At 33.0% G+C, this 13261-nt stretch overlaps 3 protein-coding genes across 3 annotated transcripts; all 3 read left to right on the top strand.

Moving 5' to 3' along the window:
* The first annotated feature begins 238 nt into the window (after positions 1-238).
* On the top strand, positions 239-1776 carry LOC149487175 (uncharacterized). Its single transcript, XM_089697450.1, has 2 exons — positions 239-369; positions 464-1776. The coding sequence occupies exons 1-2, from the start codon at positions 358-360 to the stop codon at positions 1556-1558; spliced, it is 1107 nt and encodes a 368-aa protein (XP_089553576.1). The 5' UTR covers positions 239-357; the 3' UTR covers positions 1559-1776.
* Positions 1777-6053: 4277 nt separating this feature from the next.
* LOC149487174 (uncharacterized) lies at positions 6054-7725 on the top strand. The gene is made up of 2 exons (XM_089697449.1): positions 6054-6136; positions 6429-7725. The coding sequence occupies exons 1-2, from the start codon at positions 6125-6127 to the stop codon at positions 7614-7616; spliced, it is 1200 nt and encodes a 399-aa protein (XP_089553575.1). The 5' UTR covers positions 6054-6124; the 3' UTR covers positions 7617-7725.
* A 3456-nt stretch (positions 7726-11181) lies between these two features.
* Positions 11182-12636, top strand: LOC149487173 (uncharacterized). The gene is made up of 2 exons (XM_089697124.1): positions 11182-11247; positions 11326-12636. Exons 1-2 carry the CDS (start codon positions 11236-11238, stop codon positions 12532-12534), a joined length of 1221 nt encoding a protein of 406 aa, XP_089553250.1. The 5' UTR covers positions 11182-11235; the 3' UTR covers positions 12535-12636.
* Positions 12637-13261: the final 625 nt, after the last annotated feature.

Below are 13261 nucleotides of genomic sequence, written 5' to 3'. Positions count from 1 at the left end.
TTTTACATATTAATCATTTTATTTTGCTATGTATAACCAAATTAAATAGTAATAAAAATGTATGTACAATTTATTATATAAATAATAATGTAGAAAATATTCATAACGATGCAGTGGAAGCGATCAGTGGGACAAGTATTAAGTAACTCACAGTTGAATTAATTCCGATACATAATATTATACTGGTTAGAAAAGGAAGGAGAATTTTTGGCCTCTTCCGTCACTTTCGACGTCGTCCCTGCGGCTCGATGACACCGATATATAAGTTTGAAGGAAATATCCAAAATCGTACAAACGAGCATAGATAGTTGTTGAAGAAACAACTTCATTTGCGTGGCCAGCGATTAGCTAATCAGAATGGCTACTATTGTAAGTAATCAATACAATATGGTCAATATGGTCAATGATATTGATATACAGATTTAGGTTATCAAGTACAATAAATTTTTAATTTTACTTTCAGACAAAGTTGACGACGTTAGCTATCCTACTAAGCAGCACCTACGCTGGTATTCTCCATGGAAACGACCATTCCCATGATCTCCATAGTCAGGAGCACCACGACCTGCACAGCCATGATCACCACGACCACCATGGCCCTGCTTATCCTCCAGCACCCTTAGCCAGCCTATCAGCGCCGGGTTCATATGCTCCATCTTACTCTAGTTTCGCACCCAGCTCTTTCCCAGCTGGATCTCTGCCATCGGCCAGCTACTCTGGAGCTGGTTTGATTGGAGGTGGATCAATCTCGGGACACAACTTTGGATATGGTGGAGCCGGCCTTACTGAAGCTGCTGTCGGATCAGCTGGATTCAGTGGACCCAGTTTCGGAGGACCCGGTTTCGGAGGACCCGGTTTCGGAGGACCTGGTTTATCTGCAGGCGCTGCCTTTTCCGGTCCCTCTTTGTCTGGACCTGGTTTAATCGGAGCTCCCATCGCCCCACCGGTTCTCGCTGGCGGTTCTTTACCTGGAGGCTTCAACGGTCAATCATCCCCCAATGGTCCTAAAGCTCCTGTAATTGACGAAATCCATGGACTCGCCAACAGCAACGGAGCGCCTATTCAGTATCGCGTGCGTGAGGAGCCCTACCAAGTATTCCGTGAAGTCACACACAGAGTTCCCCAGCCATACCCAGTGCCATACCCCCAAACCGTTCAGGTTCCATTCCCCCAACCTTACCCTGTTCAAGTCCCAGTCGTAAGAAACGTCCCAGTTCCCGTTGTTAAGATTCAACACGTGAAAGTTGACAGGCCCGTGCCGTACCCAGTGGAGAAGATCGTGAAAGTGCCTTTTGAAAGGGTTGTCGAAGTGCCCGTCGACCACCCAGTTCCCGTTGAAAAAATTGTTGAAGTGCCCATCGTGAAATTGGTTAAGGTTCCAGTTCCAGTCGTGAAGACTTACGCAGTGCCAGTAGTGAAGACTGTGCATCACAAAGCTCATGTTAGCCACGGACATGGCCATGGCCATGGCATTAACATCCACGGTCTCATTCACAATCTCGGACACGGATATGGCCATGGTTACGGTTACAGTCACGGACACGGTCACGGCTGGTAAACAGAAGTTCAATACTTTGAATAAAATACCTCATTCACCATTGGCTAGTCTACTCTTCTGTAAATATTTCTTGTCGTTAGCTCATCGAGAGGCTGCAACGTAGGGTGATAACTAAGTCATTAATTAAGGAACACAATGTGTATTCAATATTTTCGTTTTGTAAATAGTAACTAATATTTAGAATGATTACTTTAAATAAACGATCCTCCAAAGAACAACCTCTTTCAATTTATACCCTAGATATAATTGCCGAATATATTTTTTTACCTATATCACATATAATAATATAAAACTATACAAGCCTATATTTTAATACATTGTTATTGTAATATAACAATATAAATGTAAAGAGTAGTAGAGGTCTAGTAAAAAAATATGTAAAATAGAGATATAACTTACAAAGGTATCTCCTAGTAAAATTTATGCTAAATAGTTAAGTATTTATTGATTTCGATGAAACTATCGATCTTGTTATATCATATATCAACAAAGATTATGTTAATTATAAAAACTAGTTCAAACCTTATTTACCTACATGCATATTGCGAAATATATATATTTTTATAAAAAGTAAAAATACTTATATAATCTACCTGTTTTAAACGGACTTTCAAAAATAAGGACAATTTCGAATATATTTTAATAAATAAATAGAAATCTTGTTTGTCATTTAGAAGTCGTTTGTAATTTAAACATTTACCATATAAATTATAAGTGTAATATAACAAGAAAAATATATTATACATCAAATTAAAACAGACATGTTTAACACCTCATCGCTTAATCCAAACATAAACCTATATAATAAGTTAACCATGTTACTATATACTTCGAGTATAGAGCCAGAGCTGTAAAATATAAAAGCATAATAATTATAAGAAGGATATTTTAGAAGGATATTTCTAATACATATGTATTAGCTGTCAGCTTTTGTTTAACATTCAATATTTCCTTAGATATAATGCGATATTTTATGTAACAAATTCCTTTTCTAAAATCTGAATTTATCAAACAAAACTATCGGCTGAAGAATATGAAAATCTATACTAATATTATAAAGCTGAAGAGTTTGTTTGTTTGTTTGAACGCGCTAATCTCAGGAACTACTGGGACGATTTGAAAAATTCTATCGTTGTTCGATTGCTCATTAATCGAGGGCTATATGTTATACTATATGATCACACTAAGACCAACAGGAGCGGAGCCACGCGGGTGAAAACGGGGCGCGCAGCTAGTATGTAGTAAGGATTATCGAACTTTATTTTCCTGTAAAATTGAGAATTACCTACTTCTGACCTATAAAACTTGGTTTGAGTATGTTTTTGATATTATCGAACTATTTTTTATAAGGCCTTAAGCTGATAAAAGCTTAAATTAGTAACTAAAACCAGCACGCAATGATTACATAATTTAATGTAATACTTATTCCATGAAATTGTCGTTAATTCAATAAATGTCATCACACAATCCAGTTTCTCGGGTATATTAATGGTTTTTTTTATATTTCCGATTGCACAGAACCATAAACTTATCTAGATAATTAATCACAAAAACCATAAACAAGACCGGCCTACACTTAAAGATTTGCACCAAAATTACGTAAAGCTTGACCCGGAATAAAACCGGAAGGAGTGACTAATAATATCGGTCAAACGGTATTTTATTATTCATCATCACATTCCCAGCGACCAGGTGAAATTAATATAGTTACAGAAACAGGTTTACATTTAAAATGTTACTCAATGAAGGGTCATATTATGACAAAACTTTTACGTAATGGAAGATGAAGTGTTTATCAAAATTGTAACTAATATAATATTTCGGATGCTAATTTTATTGCCTATTGCTAAACGTTATTTATGATTATTGGTTGCAAATTCGATAGCTTTCACAGTTAAATTCTTCGAATTTTAAGTATTTTACGTGTATGTCGGATGTAATAACATTATTTTTGTAAAGGGACAAATAATCTATATCAGAATATGCTAAATGCAAATATTCTTCTTTAATTAATGATCAAACGTCAAACGTTTCGTAAAGGTTGCACAGAAGGCGGCATTTTTTCTCAGAATAGTTAATATTAATCTGCAGTATATTCTGCGACCAGACTTGACCTGCGTGAGGTGATTAATTTCAATATCAAGATAAGTTAATAATGATTTCAAATAAATAATGATTGCAATATCATTTTGAAAAGCTTTTCCTGTAGATAGGAGCATGAAATCTCGACTATAAAGCTTTAAATTCTTATCACAGATAATATTATCATACTAATAAATAGTTATTTATAATAATTTATATATGTAATAACATTAGAAATACTAGTGTATTTCTAATGTTATTCTTAATAATATATAAATATTTCAATGGCCAGCTTTTTATGTTTTATAAGTAGATCAATTACATAAAAACATTTTTTTGTTTCTATGATTAGAAAAAAAAAATCGGAATCGGAAGTTGATACCGGTACCATCAATCATGCTCGAAGTAAGAAGTGTCTTACATTTCGGCGGTGTAAGCTTGGCCCAATTACTATATCAAGAACATTTCACTCGAATTTTACTTCTTTGTGTCCGCCTCATTATCATTTTTATATGCAAACAAAATTATATAATGCTTTTAAATAATTATACAAAATATAATTTTTTTTTGCATTGAAAATGGTCCATGCGAATTCTCACAAGCAAAGCTCACAATCATTTCACTTCTTACATTTAAGTCTTTACATAATGATCTTGATAAGAAAGCCGAAAATTGCATCCTATTACGTCAGAAACATATGATACTTTACTTTAAAAAGTGGAAATAAACGTGTTGATGACTAACAATGCAAAAATTTCGTTTTATCAAAGGCGTGCACAAGCTCTACCAAGAAAACTACCATGTCAGATCATGTTATATCATTCATACTTACATTTTACACTTAGGAAGTAAGTATGTCCGCAACTGGTTTTGTAGTTTCTCAATGGATAATTTTTTTTGGAAGAGTATAATTTATTTTTCTCGCGAAATAACTAACTGCGCATTATGTGTAAAATGTAGTAAACTCGAAAATGGGGAAAAGGACTTCACTTTATCTATTTCAGTTAAATATCTTAGATTATATAATAACTATAGATTTAGTTAATGATCTACTTACGTGCTTACTTACGTACCTACGTGCTACACATTATTGTTTAGTCCAATTAAATGTAGCTAATAAATTCAGCATTGGGTATTATGAATGAGAAGAATTACTAAATGCCTGAATGTATGTAATTCGTATGTAGAGCAATTGATCTATTTATTTTATTTATTATGTGTAGAGCTTTTGTTTCTTAATTTTATTGTTAAGAAAAAAATGAAGACATTTGCATAAGAAAATTCGTTTCGTAGAAAAATTTATAAGAAAAATTCGTAAGAAAATTAATGTTGCTGCTCAATGTTTAAATAATAAAAGTGCTCAATTTGAACGAAATTTTAAATTTAAATTATACTATAAAGTTGCTATGAAAATTTACTTTATTTACGTTTAGTATGGATGATTGACGATTAATCAAATCAACTTCGATACAAATACATTAAAATATATCTAATGTAATAAAATCATCTTATGATAACTAGCTAGTAAGGATGATTTTGCTTAAAACAGAATCGTATGTTACATAAGGATTATTTACATTATGCCTCATTTTGTTGGAATTTAACGAAAGTAGAATTCAGATCAATATTTAATTTTAATAAATTATCTAATGAACTTATGTAACGTGATATGTCATACAAACACAGAAGGAAGTAAAAAATTGGTAAAACGTTTTCTAATAACTCAGGTTTAAGTAAATACATAATGCTCAATCATCACTTTGTTTATAATATGTGGAAATATTATGAAAGAATTTTAGCTCAGATATTACTAATATAAATTATAAATTATTATTTTTTCTGAATTAATTTGGGATAACTTAAGTGATTAAAAAGGAAGGAAAGGAAGCACATTAAGTAGTACGGACTGACTTAGTAGAGTTAAATTTTGCAAATGCCAATAAAGTTATTTTATTGTTATATAAAAATATATTTCCAATATACAGAGTTAAAATAAAAGTATATTTACTTACTTATTTATTATTTATGAAGCACCGACAAGAATGCGTAAGCTTTCTTCCTAAAGCCATTATAGGAATAGTTTTACATTTAAAAGTTTTATGATATTTATTTATGTAATATTTATTTATCCATCTTTTTGTTAAACATTTTAACGAATGATTTTTTGATCGATATTAGATTTTTTTTTTATTAATGCTATTTGATTATAACGTTGTTTACTTTAAATTACATTATTTTAAATTTCGCTTTCATAAATATTAGAAGGTAGACTTAATTTGTCCCATTAGAAAGATAAATTTTTGGCAAAACTTAAAGCTATCAATGTCATTTGTATAATTTATTCATGGGCGTCGTATCGAAAGAGTTGGCTCTATCACTTGTATAAATATGTGGTTTCGTTACGTTATCAAATCACAAACCACCCGAACTCGGAACAGAAAACAAGCAGCTTCTGAGGTGGCTTCTGGCGATTAGCTAAAAGCCATGGCGTTTGTTGTAAGTCCTTCTATGGATAATTTTTTGCAAGGATTTTTTATGAGAGTAACAGTCATTGAAAACAGATTGATTGATAACAGTTAAAGGACTTAAATAATTATCGGACATTGTTTTACAAATGTTTCAATACAATTCGAATTATAAAATATAAAAAAAGTTTCATTATTTAAATACATTATACGATAATAAACTTTGTCATAACTGAACGAATTAAGTCAGTCTATTTAAGTAGAACTTATACTTAATTTTTCTAATAAGAATATTCGCTAATGGAAAAATATGTTTGTTACAGGTTAAGACAGTGTTTTTCGCCGCGCTGGCATACAGCGCAAGTGCTGGTTATTTGTCCGGTCACGGCTCTGACTCCTATGTATCATCTGCTTTAAATGCCCCATCCGCATCATACGGACCACCGTCAGCATCTTATGGACCACCAGGTCCTGGTCCTTCGGGCGCAGATCTTAGTGGCCCGGGAAGCATTGGCGGAGGTTTAGAAGAGCACCATCACTCTGTCGTCGAACATGGCCCAGCTATTAACGACCATGGTCCTTCTTTCAACGACCACGGTCCATCTTTTAACGACCATGGCCCCTCTATCCACGACCACGGCCCCTCTATCCACGACCACGGCCCCTCTATCCACGACCACGGCCCCTCTATCCACGACCACGGCCCTATTGATGGTGGTTTCAGCGGTAACTCCGGTTTGAACGGCGGTGTTGTTGGTGGTCCCCTGAACGGTGGATTTGTTCCATCGAACTTTGGATCTGCAGTCGACGGTGGGGCTATTTCAGGACATATAGGCGGTTCTGGTTATGCTGGTTCTGGTCCCGAGGGTTCATCCATTGGATCCGATTTCGGTGGTTCAGCTATTGGAGGTGGAATTATTGGAGGCCCAGTCGGTGGTCCAGTTGACATTTCTGGTCCTGCAGTAGTCAACGGTGGTGCTGTTATTGGACAAGGATTATCTGGCCCCGGTGTCGTAACTAACGTCGCTGTTGGTGCACCAAGAGTGATCGGAACAAGCGTGACTGTCGGTCGCCCCGATGCTGCTTCAACAAGGTACGAGCTCCAGTCCGTGGTTCAGAATATCGTCCGCCGTATTCCCGTTGAAGTTACCCGTCACGTCCAAGTTGCCGTCCCTCAGGCCGTACCTGTTCCAGTGCGTCAAGAAGTCAGAGTGCCAGTTCCACAACCCTACCCCGTTCACGTTGATGTCGTGAAGCACGTGCCTTACCCAGTGTACAAAACACACCACGTTGAAGTAGAAAGGCCTGTTCCAGTTGAGGTTGTCAGGAAAGTGCCTTTTGAGGTCATTAGGAAAGTCCCCGTCCCAGTTGAAAGGCCATATGAGGTCATCAAGAAGGTTCACGTGCCTGTCGAAAAGCACGTTGAAGTACCAGTTCCCGTCTGGAAGCCATACCCATTGCACATCATCAAACACGTCACCCACTACAAGAAAAAGAGCTGCTGCTGGTAAAAGGAGAAAGAGTCATTTTCGTGCCAAATAGTCAATAGCCTGTAAATATTATAGTCACTAGTTGTACATATTTTATACATAAAAATAAAATGAAACATAATTACAAACATGACTGCCTTTTTCTTTCTTTTATATCAAATGACTATACAATATCTACAATCTGAAGATTGTAATTTAATTATAATGAGAGAATTATATTGTCATGACAGCGAGACCCTTACTTTCGGTCCATATATAATAGGAGTGATATTTTCTATAAAATATTATACATAAGAATTTCAGTCTATATTAATGATACAATACTTTCGTAGTAAGGGTTGTGGATAACATATTCAAATTAAGAAGAAATATAAATTGTTAATTGTTTATTTCACAAGGTAGAGTAGATAATAATAATTTCAGTGAATAGACAAAGGTGTTAATCAAAAATAAGTATATTGTAAAGCTTTGTTTCTGGCACAGGTTTCTTGGGTTAGTTGTACACGTGCTAATCTCAGGGAAACTGCTGGTTCAAAAATGTTGTAAACTCGGAAAACGAAATCTGCCTGCAACGAGTAGGTAACTGTAAATGAAATTTTTAGCTGACAAAAATGATTAATTGGGGCTATAGAATAACTAATTGAAAAATCAATAGAACAGCGACTAACAAACATTAATTTGAATAATTTTAAATACAAAATGATATTTGAGCGACCTAATATTTGTTTGAGTGTTAACATTACGTGCTGCAGTTTTTCATTATGTGGCACAATGATTTTTCAATACTTAGTGGCATTTTTTATTAAATGCGGTATTTCAGATAGAACAATCACTTTAAAAAATAATATAATTTGGTTTCTCAGTTAAAATTTTAATATCTCAAAATAATAAATCACAATCCACTTTTAGTACCTACGCTCAATCTGTATTTTATTATTAACCAATATTCGTTGCTTGTTTAGTTTATTTGTCGCTTACTCAAAATCATACCGCTCAAGTTTTTTAAATAGTATCTCATCATCATTTTTTTAGTCACTCGTTTTTTTTTAATTTCCCGTATAGGTATAAGTAGCACGAGAACCAATTTATTTTAAGTCACCACCGCCCATATACCTATGCACTAGCGACGGTGGTGAATTTAAACGAACATCTTGAGCTTCAACGTAAACCATATTTAATTAGTCTTTCTTATCAATATTTCCAAAATATGGATGTATACTTAAAACCTGCTCAATAAAATAAACATAAATTCAGTCATTAGGTCTATCAATAAACGTTGTTTTACTTTAAAATAATTTGAAGCTTATGATCGTTTCCAAAATACAACACCGAAAGATTTTTTCAAATCGGATCAATAGTTAGTTAGAAGATTAGCACGTTCAAACAAATAAACTCTTCAGCTTTATGATATTAATATAGATGTAGGTATAGGTATTTAAACAAAGTCCACCGTCGCAACTAAACTAAAAAACTACAAGTAATTTTTATTGTCATTTCTACACCATTGGATAGCGTGTATCTCGAAGATTTTATTGCGGCAAATACCTAGTATGGTATAAATTACTTTTATTGATTTCTCGTAAATTCTTTTAGAAATCTAAATATCTCATGGACATTGATAAAAATATGCACAGAAGTTTGTTTGCTAATTTTTATATGAAGGGAAATAATTTTAAATATAATAGTTAAGACTATTAGACACAAAATAAGTAAAAAAAATGTGTAGGTGTCCTATATTTAACATAGTTTTATATAACAATAGTGTGTTGTGCTATCGCATTTCATTTATAAAAAATATGTAATTTATTTTAAAAGTAATTTCTTAAATAACGCCATCTATTAGAAGTTTCTTGAACCAGAATTGAAACTTATCGATATGAGAACATTCAAAATTCAACTATATAATATTATAGAGTAAAAGCGATAAGATATAGAGTAGCGATTGAATATAATATTCTCCATGATCAGCAGATGGCGTTAATATTTGAAACTGTGAGTGCTGTGAGGTCAACATCATGAATGCGTTGTATAACTTTATAAGTGGGTCAAAATAAAACTGAATGACAAAAATATTAGTTATTAGTAAAAAGTTATATTATACGAGATTTTATCTATATTTAGTACTTATTGCCCCAAATGGGCCTAATAATTGAGTATTTTTAATATAAATGGACAACACCTCTACATTATTTTAATGATGTAAGATTATTATTATATGGTGTTTTATTATTTATTTATTTAATATATTTTGTATGTTTTGTGTTTTGTGGTATTTTTAATAAATTTATATTCTTGCAAGTTCAGACATTTTTAATGCCACAATCTTAAATATAACTAAAAAATTATAAAACTTTTACCTTTTCGAGAAGGTAAAAGTTTTTATTTATAGAATGAAATTTACAATGTTACATAAATTTTTGTGGGCAAGTACCTTCTACTATACCAACGTATAATAATATAATACTATGAATACATAAATCTTTAAAGATATTAAATCATGTCATCGTTCTAAAGCGGCATATCTCTTATGATCATATCAAGAATCAAGATAACGAGATAAAAATCTCGATAGAATTAATTTATACCCCATCCAAACGGCTATTATAGACCATTCTATGACTGAAACGCTAAATATATTATGACATTTATGCATCTTTAATGCAGTCACAATGTAAATAAGTCTGAGACCAATCTCAGACGATACGATAGATCAATTCGATTGTTGATCTATGGCTGGCTCATTTCAATTTAAATTCTGGCATTAGGTCAATCAATAATTTAAAAACTAAAGATTTATCACTTTTCATTAGATAAAAATGTATTTTCTGTGTGTATTTTCTTATTATTGTTGTATATTATAGGAGTTCAATAATTAAAAGGATAATTATTATCTCTCTCTAGGCACTTTCGGATAGATTAGATATTTCTTAAGTATTGCTTAGAGTTTTGACCTTTTCTAAAAAAACTCATAAAAATTTAGCAATATATCTCATATTTTGAAATTGATTAAATATTTAAGTCTTTTTCTCATACCATCTATAAATATATCTTACAGTAATAATATGTTGTAAGATATTATTTATTCCTAATTGATTCATTTCCTAAATACCTAACAACAAATAGTTTAGTACATAACTACTTTCAAATACAGTGTAAGTACTTCATCTTTCGTATTTCAACATTTCCTTAATCATTAATATTTCCCTAACTAAATTTTCTATTTAAGAAACAATTAATAACATTTAGGTGATGATTATAATTTGCATGTATTTGAATAAAATGTGACAATATTGACCTGAAATTGGATCTTGTGGCAATTTCGGCAGTTTTATTCTCCAAGTTTATATTATGTTACACCATATTTTTTTCACTTAACCTACTTCCTCTATATAGCACTAAAGTATATTAATATGTTGTTGACAACCCACAGTTTTGAATTGCATAATTATTAAAAATACTTAGTTAGTTTAGTAAGATTTGGTTCAAATCGTAATCTATGTAAATTTTAATTTTATAAATAGATTTCATTTATGATTAGCAATTTTCCAATATGCATAAATGTATATAAATAGGTGAATTTGATATATCACATTAGACGCTCGATCGTTTTGGTTGAGGCCTCTTCACTATACAACCCACAATGTTGTATCAAGTAAGTATTACAAAGAATCCAAAGAATAATTCAACATGCATACAGAAAAGACCGAATTAAATTATTTGATGTTTTTAGGTGACTATCGTCTCTGCTTTCATAGCACTAATAGGAATTCAAGCAAAAGAATTAGCTCCGGGACCTCAATCATTTAAAAATACTAATTCTTCCACGGCGGGAGCAGCTCAAAATCAACAAAAGAGATTTGCAACTAGGGATATAATTGTGTATTTAACTCCCAGTCAGATCAAAGATCTTCAAGCTGGAAAGGCAGAACTTCGATCACATGCTTCAGGAGAAATAACAATAAACAAATTGCAAAAGGTACAACAATTGCCATTTGAAAATCCTCAGTCAAGATATAATCCTCAGCTTGAAAATTTGGGGGCTCCACTTGTCCAAGAAGAGCAGTTAGTTCTTAAACAACAGGAACTACAAGAGCTTCAACAACAACAGGAACAACAAGAACAACAAGAACAACAGGAACAACAGGAGCAACAAGCAAGATATTTTAACTTACCTAGTGGCCTATCCATTCAGAATGTAGAAGCACCACCTTCATTATTGTTGTTTACCCCAGAGAGTCAACAACAAGAACAACCCAAATTCGTACCTAACAATCCAAGTCAAGAGAGCAATGATAATGGATGGATTCCAATTAACCCTAGCACGGAGAAAAATTTAGTACAGGCTTTACGAGAGCAGGCTGCACAAGAGCAGTCTGTACAGGAGCAATCTTTACAAGAACAAATTAACAAACAATGGCAGAAGAGTTTAAGATACAGCTTTGAACAAGGAAAACTTGCTTCCGGTGGTCTTAACAACCAGCAAGAAAACCGCAATCAAGAAGGAGAACAACAACAACCTTTGATCAATTACAATCCTCTTATATATGCCTTAGCCCACGAGAATGCATTACGAGCACATAACAACCAGATAGAAAAGCAAAGAGCTTTGGCCCAAGCTGAAGCTATTGCTAATTCGCCCCCAGTAATCATCCACAAGGAGGTTAAAATTACTAAACACCAGCCCGTTCCAGTCGTGAAACGCGTAAATGTGCCCGTACCAACGCCAGTGTTACTTCCCGTTATTCATCCTTATGAGGTCAAGGTGCCCCAACCTTATCCTGTGCCAGCTGAAACAGCTACAGACCTACCCGTGCCACCGGTATCCGAAAAACCCGAAGCGGAAAGAGTAGTGCCTTATGAATTGAGAAATCATATTCCTGGCAAAAATATTTACATAAACGTCGATAGTCCAGCATACCTACAACTGTGGAAAAACTAAAATAATCTTATTGACTATTGTTAATTAGTTCATATTATGTTTTAGTTTTATGCAATCTTTGAGGCTCGACCAAATAAATATTATTAGATAAAATTTAAATAATCATTTCATTTATTTTTTTCTTGTTTGGGCTTAGTGCAACGTTTAAATGGATTAATAAAAAGTCTTAACACGTTTTAATATGCTCAATAAAACATTTTTTTAAAACAATTTTGAAATAATATATACATATAATTCTACTCAATGGAAACATTCCATCTATTTTGAAAAAAAAAAGAAAACTGCATTCATAGATTTTCCAAAAATTTGCTTAATTTTAGTCTTATCTGTTATCGGTTAAAATTATACCCCGTACCCCGTTATTGTATATACCATTTGTTAGGGTCAATTATAAGGCTGAACTTGATAAATCAAATATGGGACAAACTTGATAAATCAAATATGGCAGAACCATCAAAACCAAGTCTACACAGGGTATAATTTTAAGAAAATTAATGTTTACCTGTTTTGTGCCCGAGGGTGACCAGCGTATTAACGGAATTCTTTGAATGTAGGTAGGTCATGCTTTTCGAAAATAGTAAGTAAGTAAGTAAGTGAAGACCCCTCGGTTCTACGCTCATGCGTCACTGTACCAAGGAGGCGGTCAAAAATAAAAAAAATCGAAAATAGTGTAATAACTTATTTTTTTATTTTAACAGTATTTAGAATACTCTCTAATATCCACCCT

Source organism: Colias philodice, chromosome 7 (assembly GCF_061535455.1).
Source record: "Colias philodice isolate Cphi_HAF_F1 chromosome 7, ilColPhil1 Martin Lab GWU primary, whole genome shotgun sequence".
Taxonomy (NCBI): domain Eukaryota; kingdom Metazoa; phylum Arthropoda; class Insecta; order Lepidoptera; family Pieridae; genus Colias; species Colias philodice.
The sequence above is the reverse complement of the archived record's forward strand: the minus strand, read 5'-3'. Positions and strand labels throughout refer to the sequence as shown.